Consider the following 23,385-nt stretch of genomic DNA (forward strand, 5'->3'; position numbering starts at 1 on the left):
TGTGAATGAATGAATAAGCACATGAATTTATTAATCAGTGACTTTCTAGAAACTAGAATTCTTGCACAAGCAGATTATGAGCTCCCTGGACATCATTTCTCCATCTAGTCTTTCGACTTTTCTTTTACTCAGGCATGTTTTCAGGAGGGTTTTTCCCGGGAGTGTTCTCCTGATAGTCTTCATTTCCTTGGGTTTTTGTTTTGTTTTGTTTTTCTAAAAACCGACTGTGTGGATATTAAATAGACAGTCTCTCGGGAGGTTTTTTTCTCTTCTTTGGGGGCACAGTGGGATTAGTGCCAACATGAAAGCATTTTCTTGCTTAACAGATTGAAAGCAGGAAGCAGGAGAGGCTATATTGATCAGAGCTGACTCCAGGACTTTCCTTTTAAAGGCACATGATCATGAAAAATAAGCCCCCCAATCTCTCTATTAAGATTCTTTTTTTTTTGTTTCTAAATGAGGACTGCTGGGGTGCCTGCTTGGCTCAGAGGGCGGTTAACATAGCGGGCCACACAGTGCCTGACTGCTGGGTTACCGGTTCATATGTGTTGGAGTTTACCCTTGATCATTGCTGTCCTGCCCGTGACCTGCATTAAAGGTCTCTGTGACTTCAGGCTAGGACTAGTCTTGGAGTTGTTCTATCTTAGGCCTGCACCGATGGGGGAAAAAAGTTAATATTGAAGGTTACATTATGCTATATCTAGAAAAGGACCATTGGCTCTAATTATTGTGAAGCGTTGGCAGGTTGTCAATGGAGTAACAAATTGTATCAGCTCAGAGGTACAGTGGGAGGTGAAGACACACTTTTATTGCTACAATTATGTGTCTAGAAAGCATTTTAGGCTTCACTGAGTGGGTCTTTATAGATATTAGAGTTTCTGTGAAAGGGGGAAGAAGCTTCTTCTCTGCTGAATGAAAACTTTGATTTTTCTAAAGCCAGAATTACAAAACGATCTAAAAAGTGAGGGTCTTTGTATTATTGGTTTATGTTTCCCACCTCTGAGCCTCAATTTTGCCACTGGCAAGCCCATGAGAAGCCTCAAACAGTGCTCGGAGTATGAGACAAAGTGCTATAGAAGGCAAACTCCAGCCCAGAGGCGGAAAGGGAAAATGTAAAATTTTTTCTCAACTGGCATTCACGATACACAATATATTTTTAATAAAACATCAATGCAGGGAAGACTTGAGAAACCAGAAAGAGAACATAAAAGCCATCAGCTAGAGATTAATTATTACTAACACAGTTGGATGAGTCAAGCCCAGCAAAGTTACAGAATGTCATGGACTCCCTGTACTTGCTACCTTACTTTGGAAAATCTTGCCCGTCTTGTAAGAAGCATTATTTATGATGTATTTTCTAAGGCAAGGCTCTGCCTCATAGGGTTAAATGTCTAATAAATGCTGCCTAAATGTAGTATTTTCCTCAATAATGAGCTTAACCCTTTGTTTTCTGCAACCTGTAGCCGTGTGAACCCTTCTCTCTGAGCAAATGAATCTTAATTATCATTATAAACAGTTCTTCTCATTATGTTTTTATGGATGGCATCTTTTATAGCTTGCTAATTATAAGCATACAGAACTGAATGCTTGAAGTTAAATAACATAAACAGGATTGTAATAGATTTTCATATTGAATACTTTATTGATTTATCATTAATTATAATCTCTCAAATCTCTACCCAATTAATCCATTTAATTTGTTAGCTACTGTAATGACTCTTATTTCATAATTTTAGATTGGTACTTTTAGAATAAATAATCTTTGTATTCTCTGTATGGATTTTCTTAACAAAGAAGTCATAGACTTACACTAACCCAGAAAATACAGAAATTTACCATTCAACATTTTATTAATAAAATTGTTGGAAAGGGCCAGAATTATAGTCTTAAAGTTAGAATCTTACATTTTAGAAGTGTAAGTTAATAAGTAACTTCCACTCAGTCATTTAACTTCCGATTGAACATGAAATCAATCATACTTACTTTCTTTGTAGATTATTCTAACTGTGAAAAAGAACTTTTGGGAAGCTGGAATCATCCCTGGACTTTCCCCCATTAGTTCAAACTCCTGTGTCTGGAGTGACCCAGAATGAGTGTGAACCCTGTCCCATAAATAACAATGTCCTTTAAAAACATGAGGCGTCCAGTGTGGTCCATTTGATTCTCCTTCCCGTGACACTTTCTTCAGCTGTTCCTCAAATGCTGAGACCCTTCCTCAGTCTTGCCGTTCTCCCTAGACTCTGGAGCTTTCAGCTTAGCGACAAAGGTAAACATTTAAACACATAATTATGACTCAGAGTAATGAAGTTCTCATAGTGGAAGGAAAAAAATACTACAGGTTTATAAGTAAGTAGAGGGGAGGAGGCTAACAGCCTGGGGCTTATACTGTGTTTTAGTTGTCAGATAGCATGCTTATTTAACAGGCAGATTACAAGCATAAAGCCCCATCCCACAGTCCCATACCCTTACCCTGGTCTAACTTTTCCCCGTAACATTCCATATTCTACTATACTGTATAATTTATTTATTATTTTACTGCCTCATCTCATTACAATATGAACTCCATGAGGACAGGAATTTTTGTCTGTCTGATTCACTTATGAATCCCTAGCATATAGGACATGCCGGGCACATAGTAAGCACAATAAAGTATTTGTTGAACAATACTTCTTAGGCATGGCTGTTCAATTAGCTACCAGTCCATCCAGCTATATGAGCAACCAATCCATCATTTCCTTCTACCCACTGGGAAATCAATCTTGCAGAAATCTAAATACATTATATTTAAAACCAGAGGAGAATGGTAGAGATAACATCATCTGGTTCTTGTGAACTCTTGTTACTTTCTAGTAATCGTTGCTTTCTTTTCTAAATATGAAAATACTTTCTATGTAATTCTAAAATAAAATAATTGTGTTTATATACTGATCAGCTGTTGTGTAGTAGGCACCTTGTAAATGCTTTATATGCGTTGCCTCATTTTTAGCCCTCACATTTGGTAGGTGCTGTTACTGTCTTGGTTATACAAATGAAAAACATATGGTCTAGAGAAATCAGATGATGCCCCCACCGCGGGGACATATGTAACTAATGGCAGAATTGGGTTTGCAAAGGTCCATGTTCCTGTCTACTGTGCCACACAGCCTCTGGTGATTTTGGGGACCCAGCAACAAATTAGTCTGCAATTTGAGGATCCTGTCTTAGGGAAGAGCTAGGACATTTGCTTTTCCCAGCTGTGGTTTCTTTTAGAGAGTTGTTCTGTGACTGTATCTGCCAGTCCCTCCAATGCCGTGGGTGCTGTTTTCTCTGGGGCTGCCATGTAAAGTGGTTAAAACATTCTCTTCCTATTGCCAGCTAACTGGGGTGAGTCCTCTCTTAGTTTGTTCTGCTCGTAACTTTGAGGATGGTTTATGGTGTGCAGGCAGAAGTGAGGTAGAAGTGGAATCATGCTTTTCTCTGTCATCCATTGATTTTGTACCATTTCACACTACACCATCTACCTAAGCAGTAGCCGGCCTTTTCTTACATTTACTCTTTAGACTACCTTGCAGATTTTCCAAGTCCTCCAGTCTGTTGCTTGTTACATTAAATAGTCTGTATCATTTACTCCTTTACTACTGCTAGGTTTCCGAGTGTCCTCTTTTTTTAGCTTGATGGAAGTAGTTTCTAAAAACCATCTACTTTCCCAGTGCTAGAAATCAAGTCCATAATTAAGCATGTTATTCCTTAGCGTGATTATGTTGGAGAGGAGATTTGAGAGATAACTGAATGATTTTTTTATTTTATTTTTCTGTAAGCCTTTAAGTCATGGCGTTAGATAGAAAATAACCATGATAATTTTTCATTTACACTTACTGACTTAATTTGACTGCTGTTATGGGTGTTTATCACAAAATGATCATTTTTTGTTAGATTGTTTCAACATCATCTTGGATGTCTTTTAGTTGGATTACAAGCGTTTTTAATTAATTTATTTTATATTCAGTAAACACAAACTTGTCTCCATTGGAAAGGTAAATTCTTGGTGCAGAAATTTGCCTTATGATCAGTTCTATACTCTAATATTCTCTTGAGAGAAGCCAAAGGTTGTGAAGCCAAAAAGTGGCCTAAGCATATGGTTTTCTTTGCAGTTTTTCCCTGTACTTGGAGGATCTCACACACGGTGTTAGGTGGCATTGAAGCAGGAATGTCTGCATTCTGTCCAAATAGAATCATGCCAGAATAATCTCAGCAGATTTTACATGTGATGTCTTTTTTTATATTTTTATTTTATTTATTTTATTTTTATTTTTATTTTTATTTTTTTGAGGCAGAGTCTGGCTCTGTCACTCAGGCTGGAGTGCAGTGACATGACCTTGGCTCACAGTAACCTCTGCCTCCCAAGTTCAAGCGATTCTCCCACCTCAGCCTCCCAAGTAGCTGGGATTACCGGCACACACCACTATGCCCCACTAATTTTAGTAGAGACAGGGTCTTGAACTCCTGACCTCAGGTGATCCCCCGACGTCGGCCTCCCAAAGTGCTAGGATTACAGGCATAAGCCACTGCACCCGGCCTCTGATGTCTATTTCTTATTGACCCTTTTGTTTTGTACAACTGTTTTTTCTCCCTTTGGATTACAATACCATGGAGTTTTATAATACTAGTGTGGGCGTCAAGATACAGAGAGATTGTCTTCACCTTGGGTCCCACCCAGAGGCTTTGGAATGAGGATAGAAAGCAGTTCTGAAGCTCCCTTCCCTTCTGAGTTGCTGGCAGGATCTCCTGGGGCTAACTTTATCTGGTGATGTTTTACGTGAAAATTCAGTGGTCAGCAGTCACTGCTGAGACGTTCTGAAGCCAGCTCTGAAAAAGGAGAGGGGACACATGTGAAGATTAATATCAGAGTTCAGCCCCAGATACCCCAAGTTCTACAAGCAGAAGGACTCACTCTGCCTTTTACTGGGACACGCACCTTGTTTTTGAAGGATCTGAACATTTTATGGGAGTAGAAGGGAAAAGATAAAATACATTGCCACCATAATAGCTCTCTTCATATCCTGCAAATATTTTCCAAGACTAACAGTAAAGCAACACCAGTAGAATAAAGAATGAAAATGCACCCGCCTCAGCCTCCCAAAGTGCTGGGATTACAGGCATGAACCAAAGGTCGGGAGTTCGAGACCAGCCTGGCCAACATGGCGAAACCCCGTTTCTCCTGAAAATACAAAAATTAGCTGGGCATGGTGGCAGGTGCCTGTAATCCCAGCTACTCTGGAGGCTGAGGCGGGAGAATTGCTGGAACCCAGGAGGCGGAGGTTGCAGTGAGCCAAGATGGCGCCATTGCACTCCAGCCTGGCCAACGAGTGAAACTCTGTCTCAAAAAGAATGAAAATGCTATAAATGTTCATGAATTTAAAAAAAGAAAAAAATCTTTAAATAGGGTGTTGTAGGTAGATCGATTTAAAAATATAAAACTTGGAGTATTGAAAAATTCCTCAGCAGCCAACAAAAAAAAAGTGTCAGTTTCTCACTCATGTTTTCCAGTGCTGCCTGCTCCCACCTCTCAGATAAGCCTTCTCTCCTGTGCTCTGGCTGATTTTAGCTGGACTTATTTATTCAGCATTTATTTCTAGCATAGCGCCTCAGAGAGCATACATAGAAATGGCTGATGTTGAGTATGCAGAATGAGACCTGTTCTGAGGGTCGGGAAGAGCTGAGACCCCGTGGGGAAGGTCAGATGATAATGGAGAGAAAGATCCATAAAGAACATGACATAGGAAAGGTGATTTGTGAGTCTGCTCTTTTAGCAAAATGCTTAAATAAAATTAATAGAATGTGCCAAATAGAATATTGTCAAATACGCAGCAGCACTTTTGCCATTTACAATGGTCATTTCCATTCATGGCTAAAAGGGAATTGATTATCCATTTTACTGGGGGACACAAATTAGAGTGGTGCTAAGTAGGATATTTAAATGGTTAGTTTCTTCAGCCACATTAGATTACTCTGTTTGTCTTGCAAGCTTTTGTGTTCAGAATTTCATGGTTAGAAAACTGACTGTAAGTGATAATCAGATGTGTTTTCATGTACATTTCCTGCCATCCCTTAAAAAAAGAATATTAGATCATATAAATGGAATTGTATAAAGATTCAGGAAAATGTTCAGCCAGGCGCAGTGCCTCACGCCTGTAATCCCAGCACTTTGGGAGGCCAAGGCGGGCAGATCACCTGAGGTCAGGAGTTCGAGACCGACCTGGCCAAAGTGGTGAAACCTCATCTCTACTAAAAATACAAAAATTAACCAGGCATGGTGGTGGGTGCCTGTAATGCCAGCTACTCGGGAGGCTGAGGCAGGAGAATCACTTGAACCCGGAAGGTGGAGGTTGCAGTGAGCCGAGATCACCCCATTGCACTCCAGCCTGGGCAACAAGAGCCAAACTCGGTCTCAAAAGTAAATAAATACACTGGGTAGTGGCTCACGCCTGTAATCCCAGCACTTTGGGAGGCCGAGGCGGGTGGATCACGAGGTCAGGAGATCGAGACCATCCTGACTAACACGGTGAAACCCCATCTCTACTGAAAATACAAAAAATTAGCCGGGTGTGATGGTGGGCACCTGTAGTCCCAGCTACTCGGAAGGCTGAGGGAGGAGAATGGTGTGAACCCAGGAGGTGGAGTTTGCAGTGAGCCGAGATCGCACCACTGCACTCCAGCCTAGGCAACAGAGCAAGACTCTGTCTCAAAGAAATAAATAAATTAATTTAATTTCATTAAAATAAAGATTCAGAAAAATGTTCAAGAGGAAATGGTACATTTGCAAAATGTCACTAAAGTTTGCCTGTAATGTGAGGATTAAACGACTTCAGCATTGTCACTCCTGCCTGAACCTGTGTGATCTTCTTCTTGGTAAAATTAATGACTGCAGGATTTTAGGTGAAAGAACACAGAAATCTTAAAGTATTCTTATCAATGTCAAGTTGCAAGTGGGAAGCCCTGTAACATGGTTTCTTCACCCAGTGTTGACAGAGCAGTGTGGAAGACGACCCCAGTAGACAGTACTGCGGCACTTTTTTGAGACATGACCCCATGGATAAGCACTCAATGTCAATTAGTCATCAGGATATGAAATCACTGTCTCTGCTTCTCATCTCCCATCTCTTCATGCCATCAATAGTTTCTTGACAGCGTCAGCACACTGACAGACCACTTAACTTTCTGAAAACCAAATACGCTTTTAACTGCAAGCTCTGATTCAGATCGCTAATTTCTGTTCATAAAAATAATGACATAATTGAAACACCTCGTTCTATTGCTAAATATCTGATAGAAAATTATTAGCTCTTTAACAATATTGTCTGCTAATAGAAGACTAATACTTACTCTCTAATTTACAGGTACCAATGTGGGAACTAGGGAAGTCAAATGACTTGCTAATGGTTTCTGTACTTAATGGATATAAGCCTAATTTTAATGAAGTAAATAAATGTTGATGTTCTAAGAATTTAGAACATTGGTAGTAGTTTTTGGATAAAGCAAAGACATTTCTTTGTAATGTAGATAACCGGCGTTATTCTTATAAAGTTTAGGACTTTCATTTTGTAAATAGTCTTTTTTTTAAGTGTATTGACCATTAATTTATTTATTCATTCAACAAATATAATCGAATGCCTGCTCTGTTATACTGAGTTCTCTGCTAGGAACTGGTCAGAAACACGTAATGAGAGGCAGCACATCCACTGGAAAATCTACCAGTACAAGCAAATGATACCCATGAACATTTTCTCATGTTCTTCTTTTCAGTGCAGTGTAAAATGTTTTAATACAGTAAAATCATTGTAAAAAGTAAGCCAGGCATGCTGGCTCATGCCTGTAATCCCAGCACTTTGGGAGGCCGAGGTGGGCAGATCACCTGAGGTCAGGAGTTTGAGACCAGCCTGGCCAACATGGTGAAACATCATCTCTACTAAAAATACAAAAATTAGGATGTGGTGATGCATGCCTGTAATCCCAACTGCTCAGGAGGCTGAGGCAGGAGAATCACTTGAACCCAGGAGGCAGAGGTTGCAGTGAGCCGAGATGGCGCCACTGTGCTCCAGCCTGGGAGACAGAGCAAGACTCTGCCTCAAAAAAAACAAAAAAAAACAAAAACAACAACCAAAGAAAAAATAGTTCTTATATTGGTGGGGAATGGGGAGAAATTACGCATTGGTTACAGGGTTTTACTTTGAAACAGTGGAAATATTTCAGAACCAAATAGAGGTGATTATGATTTACAATATTGTGAATGTACTAAATGCCCCTGAATTGTTTACTTTAAAATGGTAGATTTTATGTTACTTGAATTTTGCCTCAATAATTTTTTTAAAATTAATGTAGTTTGTGGTTTGTTCCTCTTCATATACTATAACTGGGAGGTATCTGAGAAGTCTAGCTCAGTCCCTTTCAGGTCTTTTTTTGTATCTTTCAGTAAAACTCATAAGTTTTTTATTTTCCTTTTTTTGTTTGGTCTTTTTGGTTGTTGTTGTTCTTGTTGTTTTTGAGATGGAGTCTCACTGTGTCATCCAGGCTGGAGTGCAGTGGTGCACTCTTGGCTCACTGCAACCTCCACCTCCCGGGTTCAAGCGATTCTCCTGCCTCAGCCTCCAGAGTAGCTGAGACTACAGACACCATCACGCCTGGCTAACTCTGAAGTTTTAAAAACAAATCTCAAACATTTCTTGTTGAGGTTATCCTTATTTATTTATCTTAAATTATGGATGGGATTTTTAAATATTTTTAAATTGTTTACTGCTACACGGAAGAGCCATTGAGATTTGACTATTTAGTTTGTATTCAACTAGTATAATTATTAACCTGATTTTAAAATAACAGTGAGTTTCAGTTTTTCTGGATTTACGATAAACACTCTGTAAGCTGATATAAATACAGTTGACTCATTTTCCCTTGGTGATACAATACATTTAAAGGACCCTAAAATTGAGTATCGAAGCTGAGCTTTTGTATCCTGTGTCTGTTAGGAAAAATAGGGATGGATTAAATACTTCTAACTATAATCATTACATTTCTCTTCCTTTTTCCTAGCGTATCTCATTTTGATGCTCTGTTAAAGCCCTGGCTGTTTGTGCATTTTTCCTCTGCATTTTCCTCATCTACATACATAGATGATGGTGGAGACAGGAGGATCAGAGGAGGCTCAGAGGCAGCTGGGCTTCTAGCTTGGGGATTGGGAGCAGAGTGAAGCCCCTGACAGGGGATGGTACAGGTTAGGTGTGAGACAGGCTGAATTTGGGAGAGAACTGGCTGGCTGCCTCTGTTCACAGGTGGCCCTATCCTTAAAGATAAGGCAGGAGACATAGTTGTAGGGATGGGCTTCCCATGGAATTATGATGGTCCCTGCATTTGAGCTCAGATTCTCACCAATGCTTTTGTGGTATTGACAGCATACCTAACTTTTTGTATGTCAGGTTTTTGATAAATCAAGAATAGACTGATTTAAAAATATTTCTGCAGGAGTGTTTCTTAAGAGTGTACATGCGATATGCAATTTCTAAATGCTTGAGGGTCTTTTGAGTGCTTGAAGATAAACAAAGGCATTGTGACTTGAAAGTAGTAGTATTTTAGAATGCAAGTTCCTCCTGAAGTGTGTGTGATCAAGAGTTAAACTATTTTCAAAAATGAGGACTTGTGCAGCCCAACTCTGCAATGAAATACCATTTCCCACTGATTTGATCACACTCTTTTTCCGTAAGCCCTGCTTCTCCCCATATTCTGTGCTTGGCATGGTAATTAGGGACTTCCACCATCAGGGATGGGGTGCTCCTGGCTATTCCCCGAGCTACACTTACCCACAGCATAGTTCTGTACATTTCTTGGCAGTGTGTGGCATGTACATTTAAGTGGTAGGATTTAGGGAAATCACATGCTAGGCAGTGCTATAGAGGAGGAGAATCAGCTGGGATTGCTAGCTCTTAATTGAAGTTTAGTTGGAGGTTCAATGAGGTGAGACTGTTATGACAGATTTCAAAATGTAATGATAGGAAAATGAGGTGGGTTCATCAAAGTTGGAGTAAATACGGAGCAACAGCTCAGCAACTCAGCATGAAACAACAGCTACAAACCCTGAAAAAATACAGAGTAATTAAAATGTGCATTGTGCAGCCCTCCTTCTCAGTGGGTACCTTTCCAAGGAAAGCAATAACTTTATCGTGAAAAATATAAACACGAATTTGGAGATGTAAATTACATGCATATTTTAATCTTGTTCATAAACATGGAAAGTTTTCAAAATGTAAATATAATCAAAGTAAGCACACAACTGCAGCTGAAACCAGATTTGAGAAAGACCTCAAGAAGGTAAACGTCCCCCAGATCCCCCAACCCCAACCCTACCTATCTACCTACACTTTCTGTATATTTGGAAAAGATAAGGTGGAATTCCATCCTCCTACTTCTGAGGACACAAACCCTTACCCCTTATTTTTTAATGTCACAGAAGGGGTAGTAGATTTGACTTTTTCTCTCTACTTCCCCTCTCCTCTCTTCCCCCTTTGGTCTACACGTGTGGTGTTGGAGATTAGCTAGTGAGAGGCAATGATCAAGCGTTGAGTAATTTGCCAGGTGGAAAGGAGGAGGAAATTTACCCCAATACTATCTGCATTCTTTTATTTTCATACTGTGAGCATGCAAGTTACCTCTGCATGAGCCAGCTCTAAGGATTGAGCTGCGGGAGATAGCATGAGATAGTAGAGAACTCAATGAGCTGGTGTTGAAATGTGAGTGGATTCTGCCTCAACTGTGCCTTGCTGCCAGAATGATTTTTGGACAGAGCCCTTCACTTCTCTGAGCCACGGCATCTCCATCTGTTAAAGTCATTGACTTGGGCTGAAAGGAGCTCCAAGGTTCTTTCCCATTCAGATTTTCTACAATACTGTGGCCCGTGGATTCACTCCAATCTAAATGGGGTCCTGGAGATTCAAACCAATGTGGTACTCTTCTTGAGTCCCCAAACATTTCTCAGTGTTCTGAAAAGACTCAAGAGGTTCCCCTGCTAAAGACTGTCCATGCTGTAATTTAAGGCCAGGACTTCCTGAGACTGTTGTTAGAAGTCCCTCATCCTGGCCTCACTTCTGTCACCTCCTTAGCTTTACAAAGGGCCTCCCTAGTAGGGAATGACCTGATGTCTGTCCAGACCATCAAGGCTTCTGGTTGGAGCTGCCATAGAGATGACTTAGTGTAAAGATCCTACATCTATGTCTCCAGTGATGAGAGAAGTATCTAATCGGGCATCTATCCTGCATTTCTCTCTCAGTGCATTTCCTTATCAGAGTAGAATAGTTGAAATGTATAGGATTATAAGGGAGATAGTTATAAAAGCAACCTGTCATTTATATAAACTACATCAAAAGAAATTAAAGTGTGGTATTCAGGGAAGCTTAGCTTCAAGGAATCAAACCCGAAGTTCAATTTTAAGAGTATTTTTAGTATGCTGTTATATCTGGGTGATTCCACCAGGAGGACCTGAGATCAAGTTTTTCTTGATTAATTGTTTTGTGGTAGAAAACAGAAAGCACATTGCGAATTCAGCATTTGCCCTGCCAGCATATTACACAGTAGGAAATGGTTGGGACTTGGAAGTAGGATAAGAGACATGATTAATGATATTCTGTAGGTTTGACAGTACATTTTCTAATTCAGACCACTCATTCCCACCATGAACGCCAAAGGAAATCCTTCCAAGTGACCATCAAGCCCCCTGGCCCGACTGAGACTTTCCTATATAACCTTTGTGATGGTCACCTCAGGCTTCCCCGGAAAAGGATCAGGTTCCAAAAGAGCTCTCTGATCCAGTTTTATCAGAGTGTCAGAATGGTGACGTTTCCAGAGCAGTCCCGGGGTAAGGAATTGGGAATGGGGAGTGAAAGCTTGTACTAAGTGTGTGGCCACCTGAAGCTTTTGGGAAAACAGAAGGAAGGATGAGTATAGGAAAGGGTGTGAAGTATTAGTGAAAGCATTGGTGTCATGATATCGAACACTATTTTTCTTGGCTTACAAGGATAGATATGCATGTTGTCTTCATGCACTACTAGTAGTGGTGGCCGTGCCTTGCACATTTTGTTGTTGGTCTTTTAATGATGAGACTAGAATGAAGCAAAAAGATAACATTTCTGTTTTAACGAAAATTCACCAAATAATCCACAGGAAAATAAACCTCACCTAAAAGTTCCCAGACGATTGTATCAAAGACCTATAAAAAAGAGCTAAAACTGTCTGTAAAACTCTTGAAAGAAAACAAACATAAAGGGAAGTTTTCATGCCTTGAATTTAGCAATGGTTTCTTAGATATGATACTCAAAAGCTCAAACAGCTGGAAAAAAACGGGTAAATTGGACTTCATCAAAATTAAAGTTTTGTGCATCCATGAACACTACCAAGAGCGTGAAAAAACAACCCATAGAATGGAACAAAATATTTGTAAGTTTATATACCTGCTAAGGGTCTTCTAATATCCAGAATATACAAAAAAAACTCCTATAACAAAACAATAAAAAGACAACCCAATTACAACATGGGCAAAGTACTTGAATAAACATTTCTCCAAAGAAGATAAACAAATGTTCAGTAAACACAAGATGCTCAGCATCATTAGTCATTAAGAAAATGCAGATCTGGTGGCTCACGCCTGTAATCCCAGCACTTTGGGAGGCCGAGGCGGGCAGATCACAAGGTCAGGAGTTCAAGACCAGCCTGGCTAACATAGTGAAACCCCAATTCTACTAAAAATACAGAAATTAGCCGGGCATGGTGACACACGCCTGTAGTTTCAGCTACTCGGGAGACTGAGGCCAGAGAATCACTTGAACCTGGGAGGCAGAGGTTGCTGTGAGCCAAGATCGCGCCACTGCACTCCAGCCTGGGTGACAGAGCAAGGCTCCGTCTCAAAAAAAAAAAAAAAAAAGAAAAGAAAGAAAAAAACGAAAATGCAGATCAAAGCCACAATGAGACATCATTTCTTATCCACTAGGATAGCTATTATAAAGTAGAATAAAATAGCAAGTATTGGTGAAAATGTGGAGAAATTAGAACCCTCATACATTGATGGTGGGAATGTAAAATGGTACAGCCACTGTGGAAAACAATTTGACAGTTCCTCAAAAAGTTAAAACAGGCCAGGTACAGTGGCTCATGCCTGTAATCCTAGCACTTTGGGAGGCCGAGGCAAGGGGATCACCTGAAGTCAGGAGTTTGAGACCAGCCTGGCCAAGATGGTGAAACCCCATCTCTACTAAAAATACAGAAATTAGCTGGGCATAGTGGTGGGAGCCTGTAATCCCAGCTACTCAAGAGGCTGAGGCAGAAGAATCACCTGAACCCAGGAGGTAGAGGTTGCAGTGAGCCAAGGTCACGCCATTGCACTCCAGCCTGGGCAACAAGAGCGAAACTCCGTCTCAAAAAAAAAAGTTAAAACAGAGATTACCATATGGTAACTCGGTGTGGCCTTGGGTAAGTTGCGTAAACTTCCCGGGCCTCAGGGCCTCAGGTGGGAGACTTGGATAAATCCCCTAATTCTGGGTAGGAGAAGGTCTCGATCATGTGTGGGACCTTTTCTTTTTTCTTTTTTTTTAAATTTTATTATTATTATACTTTAAGTTTTAGGGTACATGTGCACAATGTGCAGGTTTGTTACATATGTATACATGTGCCATGATGGTGTGCTGCATCCATTAACTCGTTATTTACATTAGGTATATCTCCTAATGCTATCCCTCCCCCCTCCCCCCACCCCACAATAGTCCCCGGAGTGTGATGTTCCCCTTCCTGTGTCCATGTGTTCTCATTGTTCAATTCCCACCTATGAGTGAGAACATACGGTGTTTGGTTTTTTGTCCTTGCGATAGTTTACTGAGAATGATGATTTCCAGTTTCGTCCATGTCCCTACAAAGGACATGAACTCATCATTTTTTATGGCTGCATAGTATTCCATGGTGTATATGTGCCACATTTTCTTAATCCATTCTATTGTTGTTGGACATTTGGGTTGGTTCCAAATCTTTGCTATTGTGAATAGTGCCGCAATAAACATACATGTGCATGTGTCTTTATAGCAGCATGATTTATAGTCCTTTGGGTATATACCCAGTAATGGGATGGCTTGGTCAAATGGTATTTCTAGTTCTAGATCCCTGAGGAATCGCCACACTGACTTCCACAATGGTTGAACTAGTCTACAGTCCCACCAACAGTGTAAAAGTATTCCTATTTCTCCACATCCTCTCCAGCACCTGTTGTTTCCTGACTTTTTAATGATGGCCATTCTAACTGGTGTGAGATGGTATCTCATTGTGGTTTTGATTTGCATTTCTCTGATGGCCAGTGATGATGAGCATTTTTTCATGTGTTTTTTGGCTGCATAAATGTCTTCTTTTGAGAAGTGTCTGTTCATGTCCTTTGCCCACTTTCTGATGGGGTTGTTTGTTTTTTTCTTGTAAATTCATTTGAGTTCGTTGTAGATTCTGGATATTAGCCCTTTGTCAGATGAGTAGGTTGCGAAAATTTTCTCCCATTTTGTGAGTTACCTGTTCACCCTGGTGGTAGTTTCTTTTGCTGTGCAGAAGCTCTTTAGTTTAATTAGATCCCATTTGTCAATTTTGGCTTTTGTTGCCATTGCTTTTGGTGTTTTAGACATGAAGTCCTTGCCCATGCCTATGTCCTGAATGGTATTGCCTAGGTTTTCTTCTAGGGTTTTTATGGTTTTAGGTCTAACATGTAAGTCTTTAATCTATCTTGAATTAATTTTTGTATAAGGTGTAAGGAAGGGATCCAGTTTCAGCTTTCTACATATGGCTAGCCAGTTTTCCCAGCACCATTTATTAAATAGGGAATCCTTTCCCCATTGCTTGTTTTTGTCAGGTTTGTCAAAGATCAGATAGTTGTAGATATGTGGCATTATTTCTGAGGGCTCTGTTCTGTTCCATTGATCTATGTCTCTGTTTTGGTACCAGTACCATGCTGTTTTGGTTACTGTAGCCTTGTAGTATAGTTTGAAGTCAGGTAGTGTGATGCCTCCAGCTTTGTTCTTTTGGCTTAGGATTGACTTGGCGATGCGGACTCTTTTTTGGTTCCATATGAACTTTAAAGTAGTTTTTTTCCAATTCTGTGAAGAAAGTCATTGGTAGCTTGATGGGGATGGCATTGAATCTATAAATTACCTTGGGCAGTATTGATTCTTCCAACCCATGAGCATGGAATGTTCTTCCATTTGTTTGTATCCTTTTTTATTTCGTTGAGCAGTGGTTTGTAGTTCTCCCTGAAAGGTCCTTCACGTCACGTATGGGACGTTTTCAAGCCTCACATATCTTCCTTCAGCCTGGTGCCTTACTCGAGTGAAGGGTAGAGTGTTTCAAAGGAAACACTGTATCCCAGGACAAGGAATGAGCTGGCAGACACAGGGCATGGAGAGTGTGATGGCACGGTCACTGGTAGAGCCTTCGTGATATTTTTTAATGTCCTAGTGCTGATTCTGATGAGCCTCATGCCCCTCAGAACTGCAGGAAGTAAACTCATTCATTTATTCATACACCTACCACCAGCCAATAGTTATTGAGTGTGCCCCATGCTGTGTGGAGCACGGTGCTGGAAGACAGGGAGCCCTGGAATCCAGGGAGCTGATGTTTTGGAGGGAGGAGATATTACTGGAGACTTCACTATTGAATTGCAGTCGTGGTGAGGACTCTGAAGAAGTGGAGGCTGCTGGGGGCAAGCACTCTAGGGTCAGGGTGACTGCTCTGAGGAAGCTGTGGATAAGCTGCTGTTTGAAGGATGACTTAACTAGGAATTAACTAGGAAATTAATTCTTAGGAATTAATTCTTAGGAATTAATTTAGGAAATTAACTACAAAAACCAGGAAAGGTGCAGATAGCATTCCTGGTAGAGAGAGAACAGTGAGAAGGAAGGGAGAGTGGCCTTGGAGAAGAGACTGGGGAGAAAAGCCTCATTCCAGGATGTCACAGTGCCATCTACTCTCAGGCTGACATCCTTGAATTGTAGGACCAAGAGAAGTGATCTCCCTGAGACCACAGGTAGGCACTTTCACCAGCGTCTACTGCTTCTGTGTCCCCACAAACCCACATGCTGCACTCTTGGCTGTGTAGCCAGCAGGACCCATGCAATATCTCTGGAACTTAAAACACTCCCCAGAGTCGGCTGTGACCTGAAGCCACTGCACCTCGGAAAATCTGCACAGCACCGGGCAGCCTGAGTGACAGAACAAGTGACTTGAGCGTGACGCCCCACATGCCAGGCCAACATCCAGAGGATGTTTCTCTTTTTGATCTTTCAGTTTTCTGCCTATCAAACCAGTAAACCAAGGCTTTGAGGACGATGAAATACCAGACTTTTACTTAAGCCATAGCAACCATTGTGGTACTTGGTAGGCCCACGGCATGTATTTGGTGGATAAATTGGATCCACTGTTGTAGCAGAGGCCACAGTTTCCACACGTTAATGGCACCCAAGGTGAATGGAGCTCATACCTTCAGGTCATGTTCTGTACCCCTAGGAGCCCGCCCCGCTTAAAGTGGGGTGGTTGGAGGGGCCACAGTTGAGTCTCTGGGGTGCGTGTGTGGTGCTCCAGCCAGAGAAGTGGGGGGCAGCAGCCACAGTGGGAGCCGGCTGTTAGGGAAAGGAGCCTGTCTGCCAGTCCCAGGTCAGGCATCCCCTCAACCTGTTAACTCGCTGAATTTTTTTGTTGGCGGGGGGGTGCTAATTTGGAACCTTGCATGTCTTCTGTGTGGTCATCAATCTATTCCACCAGGCTTAATTTTTTTTTTCTTTGCTTTCAGGAGAGTAGATCTGGAGAAACCAACAGCTGTGTTGAAGAAATAATCCGGGTAAGATTATTCTTTAAACAGTCTTATCAATCTGTGGGACATAGACTCTAAATAGAAAGGAAACCTGCGGCTCCATGATAAAGGAGCGCATAGTCTGTTTGACATTTATCTTTTCTGAGAGTAGTCACATAAGTTTTTGAAACAACACTTCTGTTAGCAATCTAGGAGCTGCACCCCTCTGGGCACCTCTGCACAGGCTGAGGTGACACCCTATTAAAGTGATCAACTGGAAGACAGAAGAACAGAATTTAGATGAAAAATATGCTGGTGCTCACATGTGGATGCCCCATTTATCACCCTGCTATTTAAAAGCATCCTTTGATAGTCTGTACTTTTTTGGAGTCAGGCAGGGGTTGCCTGGTTATTTTTCCTGTAAACTTAATTGGAATCAGAAGCACTTGACAAAGAGGTAATGATCAGGATCTGCAACTGTTATTTCTCGATTGTTTCACATGTTATTTTCCCTGTCACCCTCTGTGAGCCCGTCCTTTTCATCACCGTTGTGTCTAGTGCGGGTTCCCTCCCTGAACCAGTTTCGTGCCCAGATTGACTTAGGTTGGGCTGTTCCACCACATCACTGTTTTCCCAAATATTCAGACGTATAATCAGTATGTCATCATCCACCCATATTTTTTCTTCACTCATATTTTTTCAGGGGAGTTACCTAATAATTTATAGTTCTCAAAAAGCTGATACTACACTGGGCAAAACACCAAGACAAATTAGGCCAGATGGTATGAATTTTACTGTAAAAAAAAAAACACTTTATTTTAATTTAATATGGTCCTTTCTTTTGGACATCCTACACACTTTTTTTTTGAATTGCTAGTGAATTACAGTAATACAATTACTTGGGTTAAAATTTTACATTGACAACTATTTTAAAAAGCCAGATGTTTTTCTTTCTGTAAAGCATTATTTCATAAATAAATCTAAGTCTCAAGTTGACCAGAATAACTAATTGAGGTGTGATTTGTTAAATTCATAATGATTTTTTTTCTGGCAGAGATTTATAGAGAAAGCAGTTGTCAAAACAGGCAGCTTCATTTCTGGTATTTAAGTATATGTTAAATAAAATACATAGTATATTTTATATCTATATTGTCTCTATTCTGGGGCTTTGTTTCCAGTTAAAGAACAATCAACATAAGATGCTGATATAACTTTTCCTATTTTTCTCTTTCAACATACTTTCATGTTTGCAGTTCACATATTCCATTTGTAAGCCATCTTCCTTTGATCGGTTATGGTGTTTATGTCCACAAAAGGATAATACCAGAACACACCAATCCCCTCTTTGGTTTCCCTAAGTAGAAAAATTCTACCTTCTTATTCTCTCTTGGCCCTTCTGAGGATATCGAAGAAATCCATCCTTTGACTTTCCTATTCTCTTCTCCATACAAGGCTTGAAGTTTGAATAAAGACTTGAGTAATTCACACACCAAAAGGATAGAGTTTAGGTAAAGCAAAATTCAATTTGAATAAAACTGAGTGTCACAATCAAGAGCTCATTCAGCTTTATAGTTATTGTTTTCTAAAGAGAGCTGATGAGAGCCTCATGGCCCCTCGCCCCAGTCCTCCCCTCCCTCCCACCGCCAGTGCTGCACCTGTGCCACAACCCTCTTCGGAAGAGGCCTGAAACAAAGGGAGAACATGGACCCACCGGATCACAGATTTGTGTCCATATGCAAGGCTGAAGTCTGCATGTGTGTGCAAGAGGGCAGTGGAGATGGTGGCTGGATTAGGAGGCAGCTGAGCTCCAAATTCCACTATTCCTAGCCGATGAGCAGCAGTCAGGAGGGGAGGTGGGATGGACGAGGAGGAAAGAGAGATGATGGTGGCACTAGTTGAGCCTGGAGCTTTTTACTCTCTCTCCCTACTTGTCAGCCTAAGGCGTTAGTAGTAGTAGTTGGTATTTGGGAAGCTCCTAGGGGATCGCGTTAGTGTTCCCAGTGTTTCCTGGAATGGCTTTCTGTCTATGCCTGCATCACTGACATTAGTCCTTCTCCAAGATCCTCTACCCCCTTCACCTCCAAACACAAGCACAGGACTCTTGGTTACCGCCCATAGTATTTGTTGTGTATCTGTCACACACCAGGCTTCCTCCAAGATTGTGGCTCCAAGGAGAGGGAAAGCCAGAATGGTTGGTGAGTAGGTAGATAAAGCTAAGCAGGAGAGGCAGACAGAGCTAGGTCGTAGATCCTGTAAGATGTGGATCAGCTGAGCATTTGAGCAGAGTGATGTGATCACATTAGCAGTTTAAATGCACCACTCTGGCTGCTATGGAGAGGGATCCACGGGGAAAAGGGGAAGCAAGAGGGAGTGGGAGGCTGTTGCAGGAGTCCAGACCAGAGATGCTTGGTGGTGCGCTCACGGCCATGGGAAACATTAGGGAGATCCTGGTTTGCGGGAAGGGCGAAAATCATAAATTCATTTTTAGACATGATGAGTTTGACGTGCCTTTGGGACACTCAAGTAAGCACAGAGAACATAGCACAACATATTGGAGGTCAGGAGGTCAGAGCAGAGGTCTGAGGTGTTAGACCAACATTTTGGATTAATTAGCATGCCATTGGTAATAACACCGTAGAAATAGGTAGATTTTTCTGGAGAGAGACTAGAGACTGAGGAACAGTGAGAATCTAAATTCTGACTTTTAGAGACTAAGGGAAGGAATAGCCACTGGCAAGGGGAAGTGAGAGGGAGTGACAAGAAAAGTGGAGGGAAAATTATGCAGTGAAAAGTCATGGAATCCAAGGAATGAGATTCAAGCTCAATGGTGTTCAGAGTTTCTGAGAGGACGAGAAAGATGAGGATCTAAAACCACACAATGTTGGCACATGGATACATATGTAACAAACCTGCACATTGTGCACATGTACCCTAAAACCTAAAGTATGATAATAAAATAAAATAAAATCCAAATAAATAAAAATAAAACCACACAATGGATTAGACCACAGAAACGTTGCTGGTGACCTTTGCAAGTGCCCTTTTTGTGGAGTAGAGGGGGCAGAAGCCAAACTCGAGAAAACAGAAAATGCAGTCAGTGAATTTAGAGACTTCTTGGGAGGAAAGGCTGTAACTTCCCTTCAGCTCCCTTTCCAATTGCAATACGTCCCTCATACAATAACAACCACCAAGTGATGAAGAGCTGACATTGACTGAGCATGCATTGTGTGTGAGGCACAGTTCTAAGCTGTGATTTAACCCTCACAGCTGCTTCATGAGGTAGGCATTGGTAACATTCCCATTTTACAGATGAAGAAACTGAAGTGAGGAGAAATTAAACACAACTTGCCCAAGGTCACACAGCTAGCAAGTGGTAGAGCTGGGATTCTAATGAAGATGCCTTGCACAGCAACTCTTAACTATTGTGCTGACTTACTAGATGAAGACGTCCCCCTGGCTCATTAACGAAACCACTCAGGCAATTCATTGTGAATGGGAGGTTTCCCGTTTCTACCTGTTTATGATTCAGAAGTGCCAGATCATGCATTTATGCACTTAAATTCAGAGGTTTTATAGCCAGTGTTATCAACCTCATCTTTAACTTCTTCCTCTCTCCTCCTTATTTTTGCTGAGGTGACTGTTTTCAAGTCATTTGAATATTACATTGTGTTCTAACATATAATTATTTTTTATCCTTACTCAGTTTTATTCCTGGGACCTAATAAATCTGTGCATTATTGCAAAATTCTCTTAACTGAGGGAGAAATTAAAAGAGTTCTGTGAGGATGGGCGATCAGGGCTAGAAGCCTTCATGGCTGACATACGTTTGTAACAGGCAGTTTTCTAAGTTACACTCTGTTTTATCCTTAAAGGTTCCAGTGCTGTAATACTTAGGTGCTTTTCATAGCATTATCCATTAACATAGAATGGCATTAACATTTGTTCAGCAAATAAAATTGGTTTATAACTTAATGGGTGGGGGTGCTGGGCTGGAATCTGGGATGTACAGTTTTTATGCAAGACAGCTTTACATGGCATTTGTTGAAGACACTCATAACATAGAGTGCCTTTGTGATAAGAGACCAGTGTTTGAGATTCTGGTTTGCACTTAAGGAATGAATTTAGAGACAATTTCAGTGCAACATCTGAGCAGATTACTTTCTTGGCTCTCATCATCTTTAGCCACTAATTTAATTCCAGTGTGCTGCAAAATATTCTTAGGGAATATTTACATAGAGTTGCATTTCTGTTTATCTGAAGGGGGTAAGTAGTACTTGTTTAAACTTTGGAGACCTCAGCCAGTTTCCTGACATTATAGTGGAACAAACTTGAGGCAAATAAAGGGAACTCATTTTTTCCTTGGTTTCCAAGAAACTCAGGAGCATCCTGGATGGGATGATTTCCAGTTGTGGTCCTGGGAGATTTGTGAGTTGAGGGCACTGACTTGGGAAATGCACATCACGATAGCCCCTCACATGTGCAGACCCCGGATGGTGGGACAAGAGAAGCCTTGTGCTCACAAATATCAATCAAATGAAAACATACTCGCCATTCTATGCCTACCGGAAGGTAGAGAACAAAGAGGTAACTTGTTTTCAGTGACCTATTTGGGTCATTTGCAGAGCTGGACCTAGGTCAAATCTTCCCTGCTTCAGACCAGGCAGGCTTTTTTTTCTAGCTCATACTGTTTCCTTTATAAGTTATTTCATTTGTTTCCAAGAGCAAAGATTTCATCATTAGTGATGAAATGAAGCTCACCAATGGCAAAATCAATCCAGGTGTAACTGTAGAGGTGCACCATTAATATATCCCATTACTTGTTGTAGCAAAATAAACTCAAAAGTCAGCCCGATGGAGGGCTAGAGAAATTCACTGAGAAACACCTACAATAAGTCTAGCCAAGATAAGTTAGTTGACTTGGTAGTCCTGTGTTTCCTTTTTGCATTTAGCCATCTGAACGGTTAGGGACAGAAATACCACACTTTTATATCTCATTTTATATCTGTGAGATTAATTGTTCAGAAATGCTATTATGATAATCCTTTGGGGTGAAACCGAAAGCCCTTCCTAAATGGCTTCACTTCTACCTGCTAAGGGCACCCTGGTGCCTGCAAGCTGTGGCCAACAGCTTGCCACTATGTTGTAGGGCCCTGTGACTACAATCTGTGGAGTTGGCAGTGACTCGGGAGGCGTTCATTTTCTAGCAGAGGTGGGACAAGAGACCACCTTAATTCAGAATCTGTTCTGAGCCAAGAGGCTTTGGGGTGATGGGTAAAGGAACACTGGAAGTCCAGAAACTCCTGTTGAGAATGAACAGCTTCGCCCTTTGATATTTACCTGTTTCATTTTGATGCACGTCATTAGAAATCACAAAGTTGTTTGCAGAACCATATGCCTAGAAGATGAAGGACATGTTAGCAGCCCAAGCATCTAAAAGTCTGTGAGATTATAACTTCTGCCCTAACAGTAAAAAGTGGGTTCTGATACCACAGTCAATATCTTTTCATGGGGCATTTGTCAATATTTTACTGTGAAGGTTTCATAGTTTCTTGGAGATACTTGGAGAACTTCAGCACCACACTAGAGGACCAAGGCAAGTAGGTCAAATAGAAGTAGATGTACTCAGTACCTTCGAACACCTGCCACATGCAGAAGGCACTGAGCAGGTGGGATTAGTGAGTTAGAGGAGGAATGCAGGGGAGAAAACAAATAGAGGTGTGCCTCTTTCAACAGCAGTACGTCCTTGAAAGGTGGTTTGCAGAGAGTCCAGCCCCAGCAACACAAAACAAGAGGGTAGAAGGGTGGGATTGGAGCTGAGAGATAACAACCTTACTGGTCTCGTATGTGTGTGGGCCATTGGAGTACACATTGTCATCCATATAATCCATTCGCATTTTCGTAACATCTTTATAGTTTTTTCTTCTTTATATTTTAGTGAGCATTTTCAAAAAATAAGGGCTTAAATGTAGATCACATAGAACAATAAGTGCAAATTCTTATCTTTATCCATGAATGAGGTTTTCGATTGCAGTGTTTTTAATTGTACGGAGTTGAAAATGTTAATACATGTCAAATCATAGTATCTATCAGTACCTTCAAATGTGTAAATTCCCCAAACACTTATTTTCAATCTGGGTTTCATTTGAGTGTTCTTCTCCAACAGTGAAATGCTAGTGTTCAGTACTAGCCAGTTAACCTGGTTTATGTCATTTGTTAACTTTATTTAAGAGAACCAATGCAATTTTATTTTTTCTTTCTTGTTCCCATACTTAATATCACCATTCGTATTCATCAGGCTTTGAAAACTTACTGGAGATGAGAACTGAAGATTACTTTTATAGTTATTATATTTTAAGGCATTTAAAAGGGTTTTTAGAATGCTAGTTAAGAAGCATACAGCAGATGCTCAAATAACATCATTTCATTCAACTTTGTTTTGTTATAAGGTTGATGAGAAAAAAACCCAATTCCCATCCAGGGCCACCATGTGTGGAGCCTGTACATTGTCCCCAAGTCTGTGTGGGTTTTCTCTGGGACTCCAGTTTCCTCTTACATCCCAAAGA

The 23,385-nt window shown here is 40.9% G+C and overlaps 1 protein-coding gene across 4 annotated transcripts in view; it reads left to right on the forward strand.

Annotated features, from left to right (window-relative positions):
- AFF3 (AF4/FMR2 family member 3) overlaps window positions 1-23,385 on the forward strand; it is a 564,533-nt gene that overhangs the window by 253,515 nt on the left and 287,633 nt on the right. For all 4 annotated transcript variants that reach the window (XM_030827298.1, XM_030827300.1, XM_030827299.1 and 1 more), the window contains one exon: window positions 16,823-16,870. In XM_030827298.1, the coding sequence (XP_030683158.1) occupies window positions 16,823-16,870 (48 nt within the window). The remainder of the gene's footprint in view (window positions 1-16,822; window positions 16,871-23,385) is intronic.

Source organism: Nomascus leucogenys, chromosome 14 (genome assembly GCF_006542625.1).
Source record: "Nomascus leucogenys isolate Asia chromosome 14, Asia_NLE_v1, whole genome shotgun sequence".
Classification (NCBI taxonomy): domain Eukaryota; kingdom Metazoa; phylum Chordata; class Mammalia; order Primates; family Hylobatidae; genus Nomascus; species Nomascus leucogenys.